The sequence below is a fragment of the Psittacula echo genome (assembly GCF_963264785.1).
Source record: "Psittacula echo genome assembly, chromosome: 2".
NCBI classification, from domain to species: domain Eukaryota; kingdom Metazoa; phylum Chordata; class Aves; order Psittaciformes; family Psittacidae; genus Psittacula; species Psittacula echo.
The window spans coordinates 134,852,928-134,877,730 of record NC_137737.1 but is presented as its reverse complement, the minus strand read 5'-3'; the positions used below and the strand labels follow the sequence as shown (position 1 = coordinate 134,877,730).

Below are 24,803 nucleotides of genomic sequence, written 5' to 3'. Positions count from 1 at the left end.
AGGTGGGAGCTTAGGCAAAGCTCCGCAAATGTAGTGGGAAAGGACATCTGGCTGTCATCTATTCCAACCCCCTTTCCAGAGCAGGGCCAACTTCAAAGCTAGTGCAAGCTGCTCAGGGTGATGTGCAGCTCAGTTTGGAACATCTCCAAGGATGGAGATTACTCCATCTATCTGCAAAAAGAATTTTCCGTATGTCTCTTCCACAAGCTGCAGAAATTGCCTCTTGTGCTTTTGCTGTGCACCCCTGAAAGAGATGACATTGTTTGGTCTTCACTATAACCCTCCTTTAGACAGCAGAATTACATCTTCCCACAGCCTCTTCTCCAGGCTGAACAAACCTGGTCCCCTTGGCCTCTCCTTCCTATATTGCTATTCTACGTAGCATATTATGTTATATAGCACTTTATAACTTATTTATTGTACTTTATTTGTAAAATTACTTATAATAGTTATTACTGTTTCTTACTTTGCAATTTTCTGTTTCCTATTTTATGTGTCATATAAAAATAATTTCATAAAAGATATTTATGCTTATCTTTACAGAAAATACCCCCAAGGTGACTGAAAAGTAGTTATAATTGACAAAGACTCAGTGAGGAATAACCTATTTAAATTTCTCTTGATCATGGGATGTCTCGTGCCCTGTGTGTTTATCCTACATTAGTGGGACAATGCCATGCGTTATAACTTTAAATTGAGGATATAAAATTAGTCAGGATGACTGCTATGCTGGTGTGATGTTTTCATATGCCCATAGGAAAAAAAATAAAAAAAAATAAAAATCAAGCATTTTGATTTAATTCCGTAAGATCTAGTTCTTCAGACTGTATCAGAAGAGTAAAGTCAAGAGTAAAATCATAAATTCACCAGAAGCCAGATCCAGATGCTCACTGTGTTGACTTTTACAGCATCCTCATTGTAAAAATGAAAAAGCATAGCATGCCAAACTATGACATAGATTCAGCTTCAGTTTTTGAGTGTGGCACAAGCTTTCCAAGTTTATCAAAGTATTTTATTTGGAATAAAATACATGTTTCAACTCTGCCTAGAGAATTGGAACAGTGACAATCTCTACTAACCACTTGCAGTGCTGATGTAAGAGCAAGGAAAAAAATAGGTAATCATGGGCGATTATAGGAGAATATTGACGTATAATAGTAATAGCATCCATCAGAACCACATAGTCTATCACTCTACTGAGATTACTGAAGAAGTAATATACTCCTACTGCAGTAATAGTACGTACGAAATTCATGCATGGATAAAAAAAATAACTTGTATTTAACTGCTATTAAGTGCATCACACACCTTGAGACAAGAAACTGTGCTTTTTATCAGCAGGTAGCAAGGATATGTGTAATGCCATTGCTCCCAGGAGAAGTTTGTAAGGATTCCAAGGAAAACATCAAAGCTGTTGGTGGTGGTTTTGATAGGTATCAAAAGGAGAATGGCTAGGTTTAATGTTTCTTTTTCTGCTCCGAAGTTAATTCTATACACTTCTAGGTTTAAAGGTATGGATAGTAACTTAATGAAGGGGTTTGGTTTGGTTTTGGTTGGTTGCTTACTTTTAAGTTCTGACTATTTAACACATCTTCTCTGCTACCAGCAGAATTTTGAGCATTGCCTCCTTCTCACCCAGTAGGTATAAGACTTCCATGAAAAACATCAAAGAAGATTCCAAGAATTTTCATTACTCTGATAAGGAGCTAGAAGGAGAACCTTGACTTGCCCTAGTAGTCACAATCTTAAATAAATTTCACAGATAGAAAATCCTATGAAATTAAATTCTAAAGCCTCATTTATTAATGTCTCTAGCTAAAATTAGCTGTTTATTCATAGGGTCATCTCTGCCTTTAGCAGGGTGCAACTGGTGATATATTTAGCCCTACCACCAGCATTCTTCTCTCACAAGTGGTGTTCCCAGGACTCAGTATTCAGGGCAGTTCTGTTTAGTATTTTTGCCAGTGATCTGGATGAGGGGATCGAGTGCACCCTCAGTAACTTTGCAGATGACACCAAGTTGAGAGCGAGAGTGTTGATCTGCTGAAGGATAGGAAGGTTCTACAGAAGGATCTGGACAGGCTGGATCAATGGGCTGTGGCCAATAGCATGATGGCCATTAGCACAAGGCAAAGCACCAGGTCCTTCACTTGGGCCACAACAACCCCATGGAACACTCCAGGCTTGGAGAAGAGTGGTTGGAGAGCTGCTGGCAGAAAAGGACCTGGGGGTGCCGACTGACTGAGTTGAACATGGGCCAGCTTGTGCCCAGGTGGCTAAGAAGGCCAATGGCATCCTGGCCTGTATCAGAAATAGCGTAGCCAGCAGGACTAAGTAAGTGATCATCCCCCTGTACTTGGCACTGGTGAGGCTGCACCTCAAATCCTGTGTTCAATTCTGGCCTCTGACTGCGAGGGAGACATTGAGGTGTTAGAGCGGGTCCAGAGAAGGGCAAAAAGCTGTTGAAGGGCCTGGAGTACAAGTCTGATGAGGAATGACTGAGGGAACTGGGGTTGTTTACTCTGGAGAAGAGAAGGCTCAGGGGGACCTTACTGCTGTCTACAACTACCTGAAAGGAGAATGGAGTGAGGCTGGGGTTAGCCTCTTTCCCAGGTAGCAAGTAATAGGAAAAGAAGAAATAGCCTCAAGTTGCCAAGGGCAGGCATGGTTTAGATTGGATACTAGGGAAAATTTCTTCACAGAAAGGGTATCAAGCACAGGAACCGGCTGCCCAGGGAAGTGGTGGTACAAATACCACCCATGGAGGTATTTAAAAGATGTGTAGATGGGGCGTTTAGGGACATGGTTTAGTGGTGGACTTGGCAGTGCAGGGTTAAGAATTTGATTTGATGATCTTAAAGGTCTTTTCCACTCTAAACAATTCTATGATTTTAGATTGACACTGACCTGAAAAAACTTTGTGATAAACATAAAGGAACAAATGAAGTGGATTCAAAGCCAATGCATGAAACTTAATAATCAGGATAAACAGAGTAATACTTGCCTTAGGTTATTCTCATGCAGTAGCTATTCATTACATTCATTCTGTGAAAGGTGCATTTGCAAAAAGTGCAATTTCAAAGACAAGATTAGATTCTATGAAAATTGTTAATAAATTCTGCTCACATACCCAATCTGGTGCTAGCCAATTTAACACAGATTATGTGAAAACAAAACTACCATTTGAAGCTCCATTTTTACTCAAACAGAATGTTAGCTGTGGAACTCTGTTGCTGACATATGCTTATCTAGTTTTTTTGCTTTTTTCCAGTTATTTTGTTTTGCAATATAATTTACATAATCACTACTGTTACTATTACTCAAATATGAATTAAAAAAATCTTGGTATTCTGGTTTATAATGGGTATCAACCCTCCAGAGTGCAGCTATTTACATAATTACTATAAATGCACCATCAGTAACCAAATTACATGTCCCTGTGTTACTCTTTCAGCTCCTATAATTTTCTCTTTGACTAGCTCCTATTTTTAGATTATTCAAGAAGTTTTCCAGTAATAACAAGGCTGCATTAACTTCACTTAGCTTGTTGGGTTTTTTTTTTTGAGCAAAGCAGAAAAATGACTGATTTCATAGGACCAAAGAATTAGACATGCTCTGTCAGTCCCCAAATCCAGCATCTTGCTGTTGCACACCACATACTGCCCTGCCTATCTTTTTGCAAGCAACATGTAAAAAATAAAAAGTAGTTAGGGTTTTTTATGCCCCTAAATGCTTGGAAGGATATTCCAGAATTTGATTACTCTATTGAATAAAAATTATCTTTCATTTCCATCCTAAACTTAATATTATCCTTTTCATATTGAAATGATGGGTATAAACCAGTCATGGTTTCTGCTGTTTAACTGGCGTTTGCTAGTTCACCAAGTGTCGTCCCCAGCTATCACTGACAGAGTCTTTGCTGTCCTTCATTAAATAGTTGCAAAGGAGGGAAGAAAGTCCCTGCAAAGCAATTTCCTACTGACAGTCCTTCCTGCTTATTTCAATGTTCCCTTTACTTTAGATCTGAATTCCTCTTTTTGCTGTTCATAAATGTTTTCTATTGGATGTGTAAAAGTCCTGGTCAAGCCAAGTCACTGAAATCATGGAGCAGGAAGCATGTCCCATCCTGGAATCCCCCTAGTCACTTGGCCACCAGCCAGCTGTGGTTAAACTTTCACTAACTCTGCAGTATAAGCTGCCCTCAGCAGCAGGGGGTTTAAAATCATCTGAAATGGTCCCTGCTTCCGGACAGTCCTTTGCTGCCAGCCACCACTGTGCAGGTGCCAGTGGGGACACATGGGGATACGTCCTGGCTGGAAAATGACCCTGTGCCATTGGCAAAAGGGAAGGCAGAAAGCAGGAGAAGAGAAGAGTGCTCTTCAGCTAGTGAAAAAACGTGAACTTTAAATGGGTGTTACAACTTTGATAAAAGGCACTGTCAGATCAGGGCAAGCCATCACCAGGTCTTCCTTTGTTAGACAGTTCCTCTGAGCAAACACCCTTCAGACCTCAGAGCTATTCAAGTACCTAAACTTGAGTCTTGTGCGCTACAGAGACCCCTGCTTTCCAGCTGCTGCCTCAGACTGGGGTCTCATTCTGCCCCTGGGTCTCCAGAGGGCCTGTGTGCATTTGTCAGGCCTGTGCAGACATGTTGGACACCCTTGAATACAGATTCTCTAAAATACCACTAGGTGCTTGATTAAACCCCTGAATATTTCTGTATTGTCAACTTCATTGTATACAAAAATTACATTTATAGTGATTAAATGAGCTTTTTCTAGTTTGCTGAGAACAGAATAGCCCACCACCACCAGCAGGTTGCATTTCCAATAAACTATAGTAATACCAGAAATAAAAATAGAGAAAAGCTTGTTCTTACTGATTAAGTGGCAAATAGCAACGATTTTATGGCTTGATAGCTAAAGGAAGACATGTTCTTTTGTCTCTAAGTTTCTGATTTTCAGCATTCACAAGTCAACAGAACCAAGATATCAAGCACCTTAAAAAAATTGGTTTCTTTTCATCTATTTGCATCATAACTCAGTGACAGATTTTCTGTGCTGTGGGTTGCAAAGTTTCTCTTTATTGTATTTATATGTGACTGCAAGCTACAGATTGTAATAAACATGCAGCTTGCTGAAAATGTTATGTTTATTTGGATAATAAAACCCCATAGATTAAATATTTTAATTACATATGCTTCCGTGTTTTGCTATAAAACATGTCAGGAAAAAAAGGCTTAAAGAAACAAGCCTTCTAATGCCTTTGTGAAGTTTTGCTGAGTCTTTAATTTGTAATATTTCCTGTATATAAGATGAAGAAGAAATGAGATAAATAGAACTATACCAGCTTATACTTTCATCAGGAAAATATCAATCAGGCAGGTACAAGAAAATGATTGACACTAATGATTAATTTGTGCTCGCCAGTCCGGTATAAGCAATTCACACAGACTCTTGACATACGAGAGAAATTATCAAATACCACATGCCACAAATCTCTTTTAAAATCCTCAGATAGATGTGTTTCCCTTCTTTGTGTGAAGATGAAACACGAGGAGAGCAGTAGCAAAATGGAAGGTCTGTAGCTCCCCAAGCATCCTCTGGTAAGATGTTTTTTGTATTCAAAGTGTGTTGCTTGCAATGCAGCTCAGTGGTTTTTGTGCTGAAGTATGTTCTTGCTATATCTATTTCTCTGTATTTTTAGATTAAGACTTTCCCATCAAGCAATGGAGCATGATCCACTCCTACACCCCCAAGGGCTTCCTGTCTGTTTAGTTTGGTTAGGAGGGATCTGGCCCTAGAACGGTGTAAGGAAGTCTGGTTTGAAAGTTTCTTGAACCTGCTAACACACTGGAACGTTTTCTCTCATAGATGACTTGGTATGTCTACTTTCAGATAGCACAGGACTGGAAGAATGGAGAAAAGCTCAGTTCAATAAACCTGTGCTGACAACCCTTCAAACCACAGAGGGCAATAAAGTACATAGAAATTATCCTGCAATTACCTTGTAGGAATCAGTTATTTGCTAATGTGTTGGATTAAAAGTATCTATATGTGGAAATAATTTGGAGTGATGGGAACAATTTGGTTGATCTTGATTTAAATCCAGGAATCTATAGCCAAGCCAAACTCCAGCTGCTCTTGGTGGAAGACTATATTTAGAGTTTGTGTGGTAAGGTTTGGGGGGGCTACAATTTATGGGGTTTTCATCTGTATCTCTGTCTATATCTGGAATAAGGTGGGTTTATAGATTAGATTTAAATTTTTCAGACATGCCAACCCACTGTTCAGCTTTTCATTCAAAACTGACATCTTCCTTCTCTGGGGTTTCCTTGGAAACTGAAGCTGAAAAATTTTGCTAGCGCTCCAATTCCACAGCTGCCCCTCATGCACAGTGTCTACTGAGTACAAGCAACTTGAATTCGTAGAAGAACACAGACTTCCTATAGGAAGGACTGAGTGGTGATTGTTTATCAGACTCTAAGCTGGATAAATGAAATGATCATTATTCCAAGTTGCTCCCTTTTCCTCTCAAATATTTAAGACTGAATAAGCTGCCTACCTGAAGTGGCATGCACTCTGGGAAAGTTTAGCAGAGACTCAGAGGTGCTGAGCTTTCTCTAACCCACAAAAAGTCAGAGGGGTGGAAACCCCACAGCAGCCCTGAGGACTGATAATCTGTAATCAGCCCCACACTCTGCAGAGTGGAGTTCAGGTTCAGCCTCAGAAGTTTTTACTTTTGGTTTTTAATAGGAGAATTTGGTCCTGGCCATTGGAAATAGACTCAGCCACTGTACATATGCACAGCATGTCTTTGTAGCTCTCAAAGTGTAGGTCTTCAATTCTGGTTTGCATTTTTTTTTTTCTTTCTTATAGATGAATTTTTAAACTAGATGTTGGCTTAGAAGATAGTAACAAATGCTCCCATTACTCAGTGACTACTCAAAGGACCAGGTGACTACAGTGGCAGAGCAGTGACAAAACTTTATTTTGCACTGGGAGAGGAAACCCAGGCCTTGCTCTGGATACATGCTGGTGTCCATTCATAACCAGACCACCCATTTCTGAGGACCTGCTTGTTTATGCTGGGGAGTTAACTCAAGCTAGTAGCTACATCACATCTTGTGTGTCAGTGGTGATGTGCATCATTTATACACGATATCCCAATATGCTAACTCGCTTTTGCTGCACCCCCAGCTCTATCACAGTAGTGAGAGAGCTAGAGCAGCTCTGGTGAGCACCTGGTGCCCAGGCAGGGTCAACACACCACAATTATATTTCTCAAATTCAAACAATTTCCAGATGTTGATATGCTGATCACATTTACCCACATCTGGATATGGAACCCTCTCAGTACAATTTGAAGAACATTCTTCAGATGTTTTCCAAAGATAATTGTAGTTATATCCAAACTGTAATACTTTGCAAACAGAGCTTTACAGCTTTGAAATTCAGCCATTTAGACGAGCCTTTTCCTGCTGGACTTTTGCTACAAACATGCATATTTGGAAGAACTTAAATATGAACTAGTAACTTTACCTACATAAGGAAAATACTGGATACACATTCAAGTAAACAAAATATACAATGTAAAGAAAATTTCACAAGTTTTACTCACTTTCTTTGTTTTGTCCATTGCCTTCAGTATGGTTATGTTTAAGTCTTCCAAGACTGATAAAACATTTTCATACTCTCCTAAGTGCTGGGAAAAGTATTCTAAAGGAAGAAAACCCATGTCAGCTATTAATGACCTGAAAAAATCAATGTTTAATGAAATACCAATTTTATCATGTCTGAATTTAGTTATGCTGCTATTAACTATCTAAACATATAAAATGAACAAGAGTTACAATGAAAATGATGATTTTTTTTCCTTCAAAATCATTCTCAGAGTACTTAAAAATACCATAAGCAGTGTTTTAGAACATTTTCCCTCAATGAGTTGCCAAATTGACAAAAATTTAAAATGTCAGTTTAAGAGCTGAAACAGACTGACAAAATATCTGCATTTTCTTTCTAAACTGGATTTCCAGTCTAATAGTTTACTTTACCGTTACTAGCAGGAAATGAAGTTTTCATGTGTTTGTACTAAATCTGATTATTTCCATACAAAACCAAGTAATTCTGGTAAAGCCCTTAGAGGAGATACGATGAAGTGGGGTGTGCTGTGAGTTGGGGTTAAGTGAGAAATTTAAGACACCATGATCTGGTCAGATAAGCTTCTAGTCCCAGGTACTGTGATGACATTTTCAACAATTATGATGTATGCAAAATGCTTTTAAAAAAAACCACGGAAATAACATAAGGTGTGGGATATCCTTGCATAGGTGCTCAAAGCAAAGGACATTTTAACAGAAAGAGCTGATGTAAAATCGGGGTGCATAACTCAGAGGCATTACAGTGAGAGGAGGAGGCAAACATGGGAAATCATGACCCAAGTTCCAAGTCTTGGAAGGCGAACGCAGGAACTGTGAGAATGAAGACCCTAGAGCCACTGTAGGAGAGGATCTGGTTCAAGACCATCTTAAAAACCTAAACGTACACAAGTCCATGGGACCTGATGACATCTATCCGCGGGTCCTGAAGGAGATGGCAAATGAAGTTGCTAAGCCACTGGCCATCATATTTGAAAAATCATGGCAGTCAGGTGAAGTTCCCGAAGACTGGAAAAAGGGAAATATAGCCCCCATTTTCAAGAAGGGGAAAATGGATGACCCAGGGAATTACAGACCAGTCAGTCTCACCTCTGTGCCTGGCAAACTCTTGGAGCAGATTCTCCTGGAAGGCATGCTAAGGCACATGAAAAACAAGGAGGTGGTTGGTGACAGCCAGCATGGCTTCACTAAGGGGAAATCCTGCCTGACCAATTTGGTGGCCTTCTATGATGGGGCTACGAAACTGATGGACAGGGGCAGAGCAGTTGACGTCATCTACCTGCACTTGTGCAAAGCCTTTGACACTGTCCCACATGACATCCTTGTCTCTAAATTGGAGAGACATCAATTCAATAAATGGGCCACTCGGTGGATAAAGAACTGGCTGGATGGCCGCACACAAAGAGTTGTGGTCAATGGCTCGATGTCCGGCTGGAGACCGGTAACGAGTGGTGTCCCTCAGGGATCGGTGTTGGGACCGGTCTTGTTCAACATCTTTGTCGGTGACATGGACAGTGGGATTGAGTGCGCCCTCAGCAAGTTTGCCGATGACACCAAGCTGTGTGGTTCGGTTGATAACGCCGGAGGGAAGGGATGCCATCCAGAGGGACCTCAACACGCTTGTGAGGTGGGATGATGCCAACCTGATGAAGTTTAACCATGCCAAGTGCAAGGTCCTACACCTGGGTTAGAGCAATCCCAGGCACGGCTACAGGTTGGGCAGAGAAGAGATTCAGAGCAGCCCTGCGGAGAAGGACTTGGGGGTGTTGGTCGATGAAAAAATGAACATGAGCCGGCTTCAGTGTGCGCTCACAGCCCAGAAAGCCAACTGTATCCTGGGCTGCATCAAGAGGAGCGTGACCAGCAGGTCGAAAGAGGTGATCCTGCCCCTCTACTCTGCTCTTGGGAGACCTCACTTGGAGTATTGTGTGCAGTTCTGGTGACCTCATCATAAAAAGGACATGGAACTGTTGGAACAAGTCCAGAGGAGGGCCATGAGGATGATGAGGGGACTGGAGCACCTCCCATATGAAGATAGGCTGAGAAAGTTGGGGCTGTTCAGCCTGGAGAAGAGAAGGCTGCGTGGAGACCTCATAGCAGCCTTCCGGTATCTGAAGAGAAGGATGCTGGGGATGGACTATTCATCAGGGACTGTAGTGACAGGACAAGGGGTAATGGGTTCAAACTTAAACAGGGGAAGTTTAGATTGGATATAAGGAAGAAATTCTTTCCTGAGAGGGTGGTGAGGCACTGGAATGGGTTGCCCAGGGAGGTTGTGAATGCTCCATCCTTGGCGACGTTCAAGGCCAGGTTGGATGAGGCCTTGGGTGGCATGGTTTAGTGTGGGGTGTCCCTGCCCATGGCAGGGGGTTTGGAACTAGATGATCTTAAGGTTCTTTCTAACCCTAACTATTCTATGATTCTATGATAAGTTCCCATTTGGCCAGTGTGATGAAACACAATAGAGAGAGGCACAGAAGGGAAAAAGCATAAAAAAGAAAGAATAAAAAAATAATGTTAAAGCTAGAGACTGTGTTAGACAAGGCACTTGGACATCAAATCACCTGGAAGAGCATGAAAAACAACAACTAAATGGCAGACAAGAAGAACAAGATTAGATATGAGCTTTCTGAAATAATAAATAGCAATACTTTGAGGTTTTTTAGAGGTCAGCATGGACTTCTTGAGGGAGTCATGAAACATAAGGTTTCAGGACACTGAAACATAACCTGGTATCACTGAAAGATTGAATGGAATGATGCATAACAAAAATATATCGTGAATTAGTATCCTGGAAATGAAGCTTCATTTCTGACAACTCAAGTAACTCAGAAAGAGCTGTATAATCACTAGGTTAAACACGTGTTCAGTAAACTTAGTACCAGGTTCACAGATGAGAAACACCCTAGTTAGCAACCTATGAAAGATTTAAAAGGCAGCTGAAGTAGCCCATGTTTAACAAAATGAGAATGACCATGAGGCTGACACCCCAAGCCCCAGCCCCAGCTGCAACCCTAGCCCTCTGGCCAGTCTGCAGGGTTAGGTGCTGGGCAAACCTGTAAGCCTCCAGTAACACATCAAAAGCAGTAAAACTCTTGTGGAACAAGGCCACCTGCCTTCCTTGGCCAGTTTTATATAATTTTGGCAAGATGTTCAACCAGAAGTCATCACAGCCCAAGTCACTTTACCTGAGTCGCTTGCCATATATTTACAAGCCACAGGCTGAGTATGTTCTTGGCCATGGGTAGAATCACTGTGTAAATGAGCTGGCATTGAACTTTACAATATTTGCAGCTTTTATAAGTCTTTAACATCACTGGCCACTGGAATATTTATCAGGCTGTCATCTTTCCTTCAGAAATAGGCTGGTTTTAACAAGCATAACTGGATTTTTTTTGATGTTTTGTGGGAGGACTTGCAGAAAGTTGCACTCCTTGCACTCCTAAATCAAGTGCTGTAAGATCAGCTAGAGAGCAAATGGGGTTTAGGGGAAATTACAGCCCAGAATGTGGTACAGAAATGGGTAACTGGGCCTTGCAGGAGGGTTTTTTTCCTTGTAGAACTTGTCAAACTGCTGTCATCACCGGCTCAAGCTGGAGGGACACAAGGAATTTTCTTCCAGTGGGTTACTAATATGACAATCTCTTTCAAAATTGCCAAAGCATAACTCTGAAAGTGATAAACCAACTAGAAAAAATATCTCACATGAAAGGGAAATAAGATAAAAGTTATCTATCAGAGCAGATCTTGAAGCTCAGAGAATGTGAAGTATTGATTAGGAAAAACATTTTCAAAGTAACTTTTGCAAGTAATGGATGACAGAATGTAAAAAGGTTGTAAGTCATCTTCATTTTCCCAGGAGTTCTTTCAATTGAAACTATTTTCTGTTTTAGCTACAAAGATTAAACAGGGAGAAAAATCGTATCACATGATATGTTCACTTGCGCAGGGCTGCCATAGGCATAGATTATTCTAGAACACATAGATTATATATTCTTGCCCAAAAAGGAACTTACCGCAGAGCTCTTCTGTGTCAAGGTTGCTGGAAAGATAAGAGTATAGAAGGTTAGTAAGCTTAGTAATTTACTTTTGTTGGATTGATGAACAGCAGGACTTAAAGATTAGCCTGACTCAAAGATCAGCCTCCCTACCTGGGCTGTAGCAGGAGATGTGAGAGCCTGGCTCTTGCTGGCCTTGCTCTTCTGCCTTGGGGAGACTTGTCCTAAGCTGAAGGCAATAGCTGTGCCGCAGCCTTTCTGAAGGTGGCTGCAGGTGCAGTATCCCTTCCCAATCATAGACTTGTTTGGGTTGGAAAAGACCTTAAGATCATCCAGTTCCAACCCCCTGCCATGGACAGGGACACCTTCCACTAGACCAGGGTGCATGTTCCCACTGGCACCTTCCTACTCACCAACAACCCTCTTCACAAACCCAGGCTTTGTGAATCATGGTGCGGAGCCATTTCTCCTTAGGCTTTACACACTTGGTCCCAGTGCTGGCAGAAATCCATCTAAACACCAGAAATTGTTTGGTTTTTTTTTCCCCTCATCTTTCTGCCCATACTCCTTTTCTGTTGTTGTCGTGCTGGACAGCATGGCTCAGAGAGCTCAATTCTCCATGCTGTATGAGGGAAAACTTGGTAACTTTCTCCTGTTTACAATCCGCACTCTGCAGTAGGGTTCCATTGGAGAGACAATACAGCAGGAGGATAAAACCAGACATAGCCCATCAGCACACATAGTTCCTAAGAACTTCTGGACATAGAAAATAATTTCATCAGTATTACGGCAAAATTAGTGATGTGAAAAGCATAGCTGTATTGCCATATTCCCATGCCAACATTATTAAAATACATAAATACATTCAGGTATCTTATACAATTTAAAGCTGTTCACTTGAAACAGACTTCATCTTGATCAACTCTAACTCTTAAGCAGTATTTCCTCTTTGAGGCCTTAACAGTCAAAAGAAAAAATGTTTGACCTACAGCTCGGTTCTGAAAGTTAGCACATTGACTGTCTTCCAAGGAGGAGAAGAAACTGATTATTAAAGAAACTTAAAAGCATGAACGTCCTTTTTGAATCTTGCTGAGGGGTGAATACTGAATGGCTTATTGCACTTAGGATTTTTTCACTTATCTTTTTAATGGGATTTTTTTATTGACCTTTTAATAAAATGATGACACAGTGTTATCTTAAAGTCGGTTTCAACAATGTTAACTCCCATACATCTGGCTTTTATTTCACGAGGGAGAGAAACAGACAGAAATTACATGATCCTGGGTTGTTACAAACTTGCATACTCAGGGCTATAAAGACTTCTGAACACTTTTAACTGATTATGTAAATGAGAATTTCCTACAACTTTTATTAATTGAAGGTGACCTTATCTTCATTTGAACAGGCCAAGCTGAATGGCTGCAAATGAGTCTTGCATTTGATTTTTCCAGTAGCCCTGGTGTTAGGTATAATTCATGGTCTGTAAGAACTGGTGCTGAAGCTGAAAAACTTAGCTCTTGGCTCAACAAACTATGTGATGGGGAAAAGTGTCTGTGACTCCTCAAGGCTGTTCGCCAAAGATTACTGCTGCATCCATTATCAAATGTGTTCTCTTCAACCACTTCTACAGTTCAGCAGCCATTTTTGGAACAGTCCAGACATTCACTTTTTGAATGCAAACTGAAACCCTGAAAGCTGGAAAATTGCCTGAGTCAAAGGCAGTGACAGAATAACGTTAAATGACAGAATTTGCTGTTATAATGCCTATTCTTTCTCATTGTCCCTGCATTTTCTGCCCCTTCATATCATCTGCCCTAGTGCATTCTCTCTTAATGGACAGCTTGATAACTGTGTTTTAAACAGCCTTTCACACTGCTTAGCAAGTTGAATTCATGCTCTCTTTTCAAAATTCATATTGAAATCCATTCTGGCCCTTGTTTTTCTGCAGTATCCTCAGCAGTGTGGTAGTGATAGGGAGTGGCTCAGAGGCTTTCAGCGTTGTGGTCACGAGAAAATTGCTGTTATTCCTATTCACATGAGCAACACAGCTGCAAATGTACTACAAGTGAAAATGGTATTTAGCTGCTGAATTTATTTTCGGTTAGAAATGGGCACCTGAATAATGAGAAAATTATTGTTCAATGTGATTTATGCAGCAGCTTTCAAGAAGCCTGTGACAGAACGTAGAAATGACATAAAGAGCATGGATTTCAGTCTAGCTTACTCATAGTATTTCCTTCTCTATTACAAATACCCTCTGAGGCTCCATTGTTCTTGACATTCTGTTTGAAAGGGATGCTCATCTAGGTAGGGAAACTATAATTTCTTGTCACTGATTATTTCATTTGCTCAGAAATAATAACATGCTGCTTCAAACAGAGTCATGAACAAACCTAGGAGTTCTTTTTCTGTATACAAACAATTTTGAGCTCCCTGTAGTATGCTACAGAAACAATTAAAGAAGTTTGAAATATATTTAATAGTACAGCAGTAAGGTGCACACCAGAGGGCTGTTTCTGCATCTCAGTACTCAGGTGTACAGTTGGCACCTGTTAATCATTTCAATGGGTAAGTATGCCTAGTATGCTTCTGCTTAGACCTATAATCTGGTAATGCTGAACATGTTATTTGCAGTATTTGCTGGATGACTCACATCCAGATGCCAGCACTCCACTCATGATAAGCACCTGAGGCAGAGGGTGCAGCCAAATGCATTCACGTCATGTCAACATGATAATTTTTCAAACTTGTGCTCTCAGTTTGCTTCCTGAGTACTAAATGCAGCCGTTTTGCATGTCTGGCTTTGGGTCAAAGAATGTTTTCTACCTAACATGAGCTATTTTTAGGGGACTGTTGTAAATATTCCACTGAGCAGTCCTGATCATTGCAGCACTGATCATACCTGTTGCCCAGTGACAGAAGCTTTAAGCAAATTCATTTCAATGAACCATGGCAGAAGTGCCTATTTGTGACACCTCTGGAAGAAGCCCAAAATGTAGTAGTGTAAAGCAGCTGTGATCATGCTCTTGTTCTGCCCACCAGAGTCAGGTGTGAACTGGGGCCAGCAAGGGAGGAGGGAAGGTTAAAGCTATCCCACCCATCCACTGGTGTGAATTCACCAGTCCACAGCCCCATCCACTGATCTGACACATACTGTTCTCTGGAAGAAAAGGCATCTCTAGGCAGAGGTACCAGCAAAAGATATGTATATTTTCTCTGGACCACAAGAAGAGGCAGTGGCATCTCTTCAATACAGGAATTATATATAAATCATGGACTCTAGTGTCTAAAGAAGCTATTTTATTGAAGAATCCAATATACGAAAGACTTTCTGAACTAGCTTAATTTAGGAAATTCATTGCCATGAGTATCATAGCTGGAGAAGGATAGCACTTTTCTTCTTCAGATCTCTCTTCATTCTCAGATATGACAGAGACGTATTTCAGAGGCTTAAATCAACCCTTTTTGGGTCCCATTTGCACATCTCTTTGCTAAATTTGGATTCAGGGAGGAAAGTTCAGGGTTGGTATCTCCTATTGTTAAGTAGAAGCGTATAATTTGTGACTGAAAGGAATTAAATGTTACTTAGACTGTGCAACTGAATAGACACGCATGGATAATCTCAGCCAAAAAGATGTAAGCTCTTTGCAACAAGAAAGCCTGCATACCATCCCACTTCAAGTCAGCAAAATGAGACATGTGCCCCAACACTAGAAAAGGGAGAGGAGGAAGAAGAGGTAAAAGTGCGACAGAGCTCCCAGGACTGATCCTTGGGAAACCAGACTTGCTGCTGCCCTGAAGACACCTCTGCTCTTCAACCCCAGGGCTAGCTGGTCTGTGCAGCTTCTGGGCTTCTAAAGGCAACAACCAGCTTGGCTGTCTGGGCTGTGGCGCGCTTTGTGTGTGGCAGAACTACAGAACAGAATAAAGGGTTTTTTTTCCTGACTAACAATTCATCTGAAAAAGAAACCCAAAACTAGTCCTTTGATAGGCAGCAATTCACAGGGATGTGATGACTACACAGCTGGCTAGCCACCTTAATCATCCAAGCTGTAACAGTCTCTGTGCTGCTAAAAGTATCTTAATGATACTATCAAAAGTTGCAGTGCATGATAAAATCTGTAGACAGCTGTACAAGGGCTGCAGAGCTATGATTTTTGAGGAGATGTGAGGCAATACCATGGTGGGTTTTTTTGCCACAAGGAGCAAATTTCAGAGTTTTCACCCCATAGAAGCCGATGTTTCAAATTCTAGTTCTGTCCCCAAATTTTTTTTAACTGTGTTTAAATTATTTATTGTTATACAAAATTATTTATTGGTATACAAAATGTTTATTTTGTTTATTAAACTCCTCGGAAATGCACATGTTGATAGACATAACAAACCTGCTGTGGTTCTTTAGGAAACCCAGATTATGGAAGGGACTAGGCCCTCAGACTACATCTACCATTAAGCAATGAGCTCACTGCTTGAAAACCAGTGTTATCTTCTGAAGAACTGAACTGATTCTAGGTCAACTACATTTAGGTCAATGCAACTGAAACTCCTCATTACAGTTTGATCTTCCCACTGTAAGTGATTCTGTTTTTTTCTGCAGAAAGCTGAATTTCCCCTTAAAAATAACCATTCCTATGGAAAATTTCCAAGCAACTCTATTTGCAACTTGTCTTTCTGACCAGAGGATCTGTTAGCATCAGTACTTGTGTAAATCATTCTCAGTGAACTTGTTTTGTTCAGTCATGAAATACCAAACTATATAATCAGCTCACAGTCTGACCAGTCTCTTGCCTTTTTCTCTGTTCATTTCCAACTAATTTATATAACTATTGTTTTGAAAAGTGATACTTAAAACCAATAGCTGCAATTGTGTCTCTTAAACAGTAGCAAACACGCCTTTCTGATGTCAGTGCTGCACCATACGCCTGAAATTCTTACTCACTCTAAAAAATCTGGTTTAAAAAAACCACTCAAACTCCACTGTATTATTTTAGTAATGCATTTTTTTTGCATTCAATAAGTCCTTTTTAGAAAAACATCTTCAGTCGCCTGCAGTTCATCTAATTAAAAAGCCTGTCTGTATCTCACGCTGGTTTTAATAAATCTTTTTTTTTCTTCATTGTACTTATAAGTTTATTATTTTTTTACTTGTATTGAACCATGATAAATCAGCAATAGCATGAGACTAAAATATGCCTTCTAACTGAAACAAAAGAAAACCATCCCAGCCAGAGATTATAACTATCCTAGACTACTGTTAAGCTACTGAGGATTTGTCATTATTATCTTTATAACCAGAGTCTTGAAGGAAGCACTGTGGTGTCATATAACATGCATTCCATTTTAGTTTCGGTGCTCAGTGCTAATGCAGGCTAATGTTGGATGGGTTCCCATGATTGTAAGGATAATGCTAACCAACCTTTTGCTCTCAGCCATCATATTGACATCCTTTTGGAGTTTGCTATTTGGGCAGATGATCTCAGCATTCCCCTTTTGGCCTAAAGGAGGAACTAGGGCTCTGCTAACGAAGATCTAGGCAGTTGGAAGGAAGGTGGAATCACTTTGGGGCTGAGTCCTAAATGCAGATAGCCGTAAGCGCTCTTTGTGTCCAGCCTCCCCTGCCAGGCAAAGGAGCCCCAGTGTATTCAAAGAAGTTGGGAGATTTTCAGTAGACCAGCTATCAGGAACCTGAGTAGTTGGATATAACATAGGCATCTAGCGTTGTGTCAGATGCTCTGGCATTTCTCCCACCACCTATGTCCCAACTGCTTTGCCTGTGTCATCCTGTCCCTTTGGGCTGATGTCTCACGTGTGAACATCTTAAATGCTTATGCCTGGGCATCAGTGCTGAAACCTCTGTGAGCAGAATTACTTCTTAGGTGCCAGTGACTTCACTGACTACGAGGAAGCCTCATATACCCTGCTGACACATATGCATGCAAGTGTAGATGTGTCTCCATAGTGCCAAATCCCATCCCTACATGTGCAATATGTGCAGTATGACAGACTTTCTTCCAAATGTGCAGAATAAGCTCAGCACTGCAAGTGGCTGAGGCTCTCAGGTCCTCACCAAATTCACCTCTGGCTTGCGCATAGTTAAGCTTGTGCCACAAACAAAGGTTTAATGGGACCTTACCTTTGGGAGGTTGCCTGTGCCTCAGGTCTGCCTCAGTAGTTCTAGCATCCCTCTTACCTTCTAAGGTCCTGGCTGAGAACTTTGTTTTACCAATGAGAAAAGTGAGAAAACCAAGTCTAATTCCCCACTGACTCATCCAAGTCAGTAATCAGTGAAGCTTTTATCACAGTCTCTCTAGCAGTGCTGCAGACTGAATCCCCTTGAGATCATCTGCATGTCTTTTAGTTTGTAATTTTGCCATATCTTCTCATTATCTTCTGATAATTTTTCCCTGAGGATGCCATTATTCAAAAACAATTTCCATGAAAGTTATGAGTTGGGGAAGGAAAGTAGAATGATAAGAGTAAAAGGGAGGCTTACATTTGCAATGATTGCTAAAACCCATTCACTAAACCATTAACTGTGTCAAGGATTCTTGCTCTGCTGAAACATGGGCTCATCAGAGCTGACATTAAAATTAAACTGGGGCAGATTTACCAAGGAAATGAGCTATAGAAGTATTCACCCCATAAGCCACAAATTTCAAACTTTTCCTGAATACTTCTCTCCATGTATAAAAAGATCTGTGCTGCTGATAATTTCTCTCTATTTCAGGCAATAACAAATGTAAACAAAACAGCTGTGTTTCTATAGAACTTCATCTTCTGAAGCTGAACTGTGATGCGATCCTGTCTTGCATGCAGGTTGTTTAACATTCAGTAAAGGCATGTCCAGGTAATGCAACCTACTAATTGTTTAGATCACTCTAACTCCACAATTTAGGGTTTTCTGGATTGGGATAATCGGAAGTTTAAACAGCTCTTCAGCAATATTACAACCCCCAGACAGCTGCACTGAACATACACACACACACTGGATTGTGAAAGCAGATGACAGTTTATAGAAATGTTTAATATACAAAGTAGCTAGTAGGAATGAGGCACACATTATTAAAATATTTAAAATATAAATTTACAATGAAAATACGATTTTTGCTCCTGATTAGATGCAAACATGGAAGAAAAAGATCTTCAGATTTGGATTTTGTGTATACATTAGGATTTAGTGATTCAGAAGGGCTGAGAAGTGAAAAAGCAATGGAAAGGACACTAAAAAAGTCTTCTATATTTTTCAAATGGAAAGTCAGCAAACCCAGTCACATTCCTATTAATCTTCCTATTTAATCTGCAAAATAATCTTGTGCTCCAACCTGCTCCTAAAAATAGTGCTTAGGAGAATATGTTAAGAAACACAATGCTTAAAGTTGCAAGACAACTTTACCTTACACTTCTCGGATATTGCCTTTGTAGAAGTCTGCAATTTCTGAAAACATAAAATGTTTCTTGTAGTTAACATCATTAGCTCACTTCTATCTTCAGGTGTCTTTGAGCATCAGTACCTGATAGCCTTTGGCTTGAGCTGTGTATATTGATTTATACTCGTGCCATTATAGTACTAATTGCTACGCAACCAAAATAAGTGTTTCATGTTCACTTTGACAGAGGAGTTAATAACTGGGATGACATATGATATGATATGCTGGAAGACAGCAGAGCATGTGGGTCTTCAGCCTCAAAATTACTTCAGACACGACCTATAGACCATGTCTTCCATGAGCTTTGTTTTGTCACCTTCCCTCTCAGCCCCAGGAAAGACTCCTGGTGCCTTTACAGCACCTGCATTTGCCTCCTCATGTCAAATGTATGTCAAATCAGGAGGCAAAGATGAGCAATTCCTCTTGCTCACAGCTGTGCCCTCATGTTGATCTAAGTCATATTGTGGGGGCTTGACTCCTGCTCAACACACTGTCAGGATCTATCTTGGCCTTCTGATACCCTCAACAGATCTTAAGATCTTGCCCAGATGCTTTTATTGTGCTTATTTCCGGGCTGTCTGCAAAACCCTTAAACCATTATGAATACGGGGAGAAGGATCATTGGTACAACTCTAGGTTGAAGCTTAAGTCTTTAATACTGCTCTTGATTTCTTGCCTATACTTTTTAAAGGTCTTTAAATACAAGACACTGGGGTTTGCAGTAGATCCAAGTACTAAGTGCATGCTAGGAAACAAGAACCTGAAGACCCGACTGTAACAGGTCAGACCTAATCACTGCTGCTTCAATGCAAAGCCTTTTTTTACACTGACAGAGTGAGGGCATCTGAGTAGGGCCCTCCATAACAGCTTCTTTATACTATTTAATGGCATGTGATTGAATAGGGATTGCTCAAAGGTTTCATGAGATGCTACATTGTAGCAGTACTAAAATATGGGTAAAAATAAAACCCTTCCTTTTTGCATGGACACAATACTTCACCTAATTTGGTTGTCTGCATAGTGATAGCATCATTATTAATCAATATCATACCCAGTATATATTTGTTTCTTATACATTTGTTTCTGGCAGTATTACAAGGAAAAATGAACGGACATTAAAAAAATCAGGCAATCCATTTGTATGGCATGTCTTTACTGGTACTAATTTAATATTTAGATTTCATGCAAAGGTAATGTAGATTTTATGAATTAGAGAAAAAAAATAGCCACAAAGTAGTCTACATGTAAGTACATTCATAAATTGCAAAATATATGTCCAAATGCTGTACTGAGGAAACATCCTTAGATAATGCAAATTTTCAGTAAAAGCAATGATCTGCCGCAAATGAATAACCTGTACTTCAAGGTCTAGACAAATTGTAAATATAAATTCATCCTGGCATAATGAACTCCTGTTCAACCTGGAAACTTCAAGTGGTGGTGACTAACTCCTACTCATCTCTTTTCCTGGTGATTATGGTCACTGAATCAAACAGTAAGGTGCAGAGATCATAGTCAGTTAGGCAGACACAACCTCAATTACTGGGAAGTTAAACCCTCTATTATTTGCCCTGCTGTCACACTGAAAATGGTAATTGCTCATTTTAGCAGTCTTCCATAGCCGTCCATAGTTTCCATATGCTTTGTAACAGGTATGTTATCTTAGCTTGGCTTGGTCTTTTTCAAAGTTAATAATGTTCTGTCTCTCTTCAACAAGATTGACATTAGGACCCTTGTAACAGGGAGTTCAAAAAGTGTTAAGCTGGTGTAAGTTTTGTATACTTTGAATATTTTTTTGAAAGATTGCTGCAGCAGAGCTGAGAACTCAGACTGATTGAGCTTGTGGCCCATCGATATCATCTCAAGGCAACCTCTCCTTTTTTTATCTTCAGGCTTTGAAGAACAAAGACTCATGCACACAGCAGACAGTGACGTTCTGAATGCTGGCAGAGCTAGAAGACTTACTGCAGGTGGAAACAACCTGTCTGCTCTTGTGACAAGCTGAGTATGAAATTTTGAGATACTCCAAGAAATGATCTAGCAGATCATGACATGCTTCCCTAGACATCTGTCCTAAGCATTTGCATGTACCATAAATCATTGTATAATCTCAATGCTTACAAAATATTTCAGGGATAGGGAACTACAGTCTGCATTTTGTAAATAGTGAAGCAGAAGATAAACGATTTGCCCAGAATTTGACAAAATCTGTATTTAAACTGGGTAAGAGAAACAAAATAGTCTGTGCAAATCTTCTCCTACTAGAATCACAAATGAGTAGAATTTCTCACCCTCCCCTACCAAAACCCACCCACAAACTACTTGAGATTTATAGGCACAAACCATGATTTTCATTTCATGCCCTTGGGTAATTTGCAAGTAAAGCCATCACAAAGTACGTGGTTTGAGGATTGTTTGATATGTACATGATTCTCCTGATGTTTACGTTACAAAACTTCCCAAGGTTCAATGAACATTTTGCTACTTTTCTTAACCAGATGGTTAATTTGAGACATTTTACATAACCTGCCCTTTTCAGCAAATGCCAGTGAGTAAAGTTTTTGCCTCCTTATTATATCTGCTTCATGTGATTTCTGCTGGGAAGCTATATTAACAAGAAATTTATATTGTACTGTCCAAGATGTCTCTTTTTGCTATATCCATCTGATATTTGACATGCTCCATCTTGCTGCCTGCCCGATGACAGGGCTCGCAAAAGCTTTCAGAAGTACTAAGGGAAAGCCTTCAAAGTGTTTACCTCTGTTAAAGAGCAAGATCAAGCAGTGCAGATTACTTTTCAGCTGCAAAGTCAGGCACTAACCCTTTCATCAGCTAAAGACTTAATAAAAAAAACCCAAACAACCGAAACTCAAAAAGCTTATTATAAGTTGTGTTATTACCTGTTCTACTCTATAACCAATATTAACCAGTCAATACAAAGCACCCTTTCTTCTGGCTGGAAAATGCAATTCCGTAAGTTGTTTTTTATCCTTCCACCTGTTCATTTCCCTGAAATACATCCTTCACACTACTTATTCTCTGTGACTTTTGTGCCCTGCTTTTTGCCAGGCTTTTCCTGGCAAATGACCTCTATCTGAAATGGCTGGTGTGCTAGTTTCATTACCTGTTCTCAGTTAATAACTGTATGTAATTACACACATATTACTGAAAAAGTCCTTGATCTGAGTAAACATTACTTAGCAACTAAAAACATTGGTGTGTTATCAGTATTGTTCTCAGACAAAAGTTGAAAACGCAGCACTGCACCAGCTACTAAGAAGGAGAAAAGCAACTGTTACAACTGAACCCAGGACACTGTAGCATTCAATGAAGTCACACGTATTCTTCAGGTATGCCTATCTCACAGACAAAAAAACCATTAATGTTATTCTCACTTTTCCACATATTGTTCAGATCCAGATATTCTCTGCTAAAAAGGTTTAGAAATAAAAATATTTTACAAATGAAAAAAGCTTTACAGATCAAATGAAAGGAAAAATAAATGTAGAACATCTATTTTATTGTATTTTTTTTCTTAGAAATGTTACATAGTCATCGAGGATATCTGCCCTTATCAGGATGCTTCCTGACAAATGCAGACAAATGGAATCATGGTAAAATAAAACCACTTTCATGCAAATATGTGGTACACATGAGGAAGACCAAAGCTGTATAAAATGATCTTTGGCTCTGAAATGGGTGTTTGGGTTAAAAATTTGCATGGAGGCCCTTAATCTGCTACGCAAATTCCCATGGTGTTCTAATAAGCCTATTCATCCTGCTAGGATTAGACAGACTGCATGCTGAAGATCATCTTTGTTTCTCAGTCTTTGCCACTGATTTTAATAAACCTGAGGAAATAAAAATGTTATTTATTCTGTACATGGTACCTATTTATTTAGCAATCTTCTACTTTGAATTTGTAGCATGTAAGCACCTTTGATAAATTATAAAACTATGGAAAACAAGGGAAATAATAACAATAATAATTCTATTAATTATTATTAATTAATAATAATAATTCTATTCTTATCATGAGGGACATCTCATTTACATTGCTGCTTCTCCTGTGTTGTCTATTTATCTGGGAAACCTCCTTCTCTGTCTTTGTTGCATCCTACCCCATGTTTTCAGGACCAAAATCACATTTATTGGAACATGAAGGTATTTCTACAAGGTTTAGAAACACATCACTTGAACAGTTTAGAGCCATTTGACACAGCCTAGCTTCCCTCATGCAGCGTTCTTCTCAGACTTGTTTTCTAAAATCAGCCTGATGTCTTTTTTCCATTCTCAGGTACAGACAGTAGCACTGTGATTTTAAGAAGGGGGCACTTACTCATTGTTGTGTGTATCAATGGTGTGAAAAAGTTCATGTAGTTCTTCTCCACTCAAAATTCCATCAGCAAAGTAAGCTTTGAATTCATCAAAGGAGAGTTTTCCATCATCTGAAACAATGAAGAAATGGAAAGTGCCTTTGTTTTGTTTATAGTTTTGCTTATTTCACACAATACAAGAGGAAACTATTAAAAACCTCTAGCTCTTCAGACTAAATGTAGAAAATTTACATATTTGATCAAGACACATGAAGAACATGATGCTAAGTGCTGTTGTGTCAGCTGTTCCATCAGAGTTCTCAATTTGCCTGGTATCTCTTCTTCCTTCTTATCTTTCAGGCAAAGTTAGTTTGGTGTTGGTAAGTCTTTATTGACAAATATATGAATCTAGTCCTGTCTTTGCCCAGATCCCATTCATTGTGTCCTCTCCCCATCCTGCCATATGCTTTCCTTACTCAGTCCCTGCCTGTGTCCTCATATCTTCATGGGAGATCATTGACTAATGTAGTGAGTTTTAAAAGCAAGACTGATAATCAGCAAAAAAAAAGCCAAAAAAAAAAAAAAGATCCACTTTTTGCTTTTATTTAGAAGAAATTTGAATGGTTAAAGGGTAGATAAATAATAATTTATTTAAATTGACTGAGCCTCATGAAGCATAAAGAAAATTCTAAAAGCCTAACACCTTATAACTCTGTTTTGGGTAGCATTAAATTTAAGTTCACATGTCTCTTTCTCTTCCTTCAGTAATATACTGAAACCCTCATAGGGCACTAAACAACTGTAAAGGGTAAGATTAAGACGTCCTAAGCACTAGACTAATCTACAACATATTGTGGCCTAATTTTATAGTGGTGAAGAATCTATTACAAAGGCAGTTTCTGAATCCTGTAACTACATGCTGTACTACAGCATGCTGATTTGAAGAGTAGAGCTCAGGAGTTTCCTCACTCTTTTACTTGCTATTATTTCATCATTTCTTTGACTTGAATATATGGCTTCACATATGTAATCTTCAAGGGGTTGGAAAATTGTACAAATTAACTGTCTGCTTCACCAAAACATTTTGAAATGTTCAATACGAAAAGACAGATTGTAGCTGGAGATAATCATCATTATGATCAAAATAAAATGTCAAGATGTACAAGAGCTAAAACCAAGGATGGCACAATACTGCCGTGCCTACCTAATTGAGAATCTAAATACATTTGCTGCTTAGCACTGGCTATGGAGAAGGAATATCAAACACTGAGCTTGCTGAAACAAGCTTCTTTTCATAGCTCTGCTTCCTTTGATTCATACAGATACAACTGACTGTTTAATCAAACTGCCTCTGCAGCTTTAGCCTTTGCTGGGAATGAGCGATTTGCATGGAAGTTACACACAT

The 24,803-nt window shown here is 39.7% G+C and overlaps 1 protein-coding gene across 1 annotated transcript in view; it reads right to left on the bottom strand.

Moving 5' to 3' along the window:
* Positions 1 to 24,803, bottom strand: part of NECAB1 (N-terminal EF-hand calcium binding protein 1) — a gene marked incomplete at its 3' end in the record, with an annotated part of 54,918 nt that overhangs the window by 18,442 nt on the left and 11,673 nt on the right. Inside the window, exons 3-5 of the mRNA XM_080610651.1 lie at positions 23,422 to 23,530; positions 11,674 to 11,699; positions 7,621 to 7,718 (exon numbers count right to left, since the gene is read on the bottom strand). Of these exons, the coding sequence (XP_080466777.1) occupies positions 7,621 to 7,718; positions 11,674 to 11,699; positions 23,422 to 23,530 (233 nt within the window). The remainder of the gene's footprint in view (positions 1 to 7,620; positions 7,719 to 11,673; positions 11,700 to 23,421; positions 23,531 to 24,803) is intronic.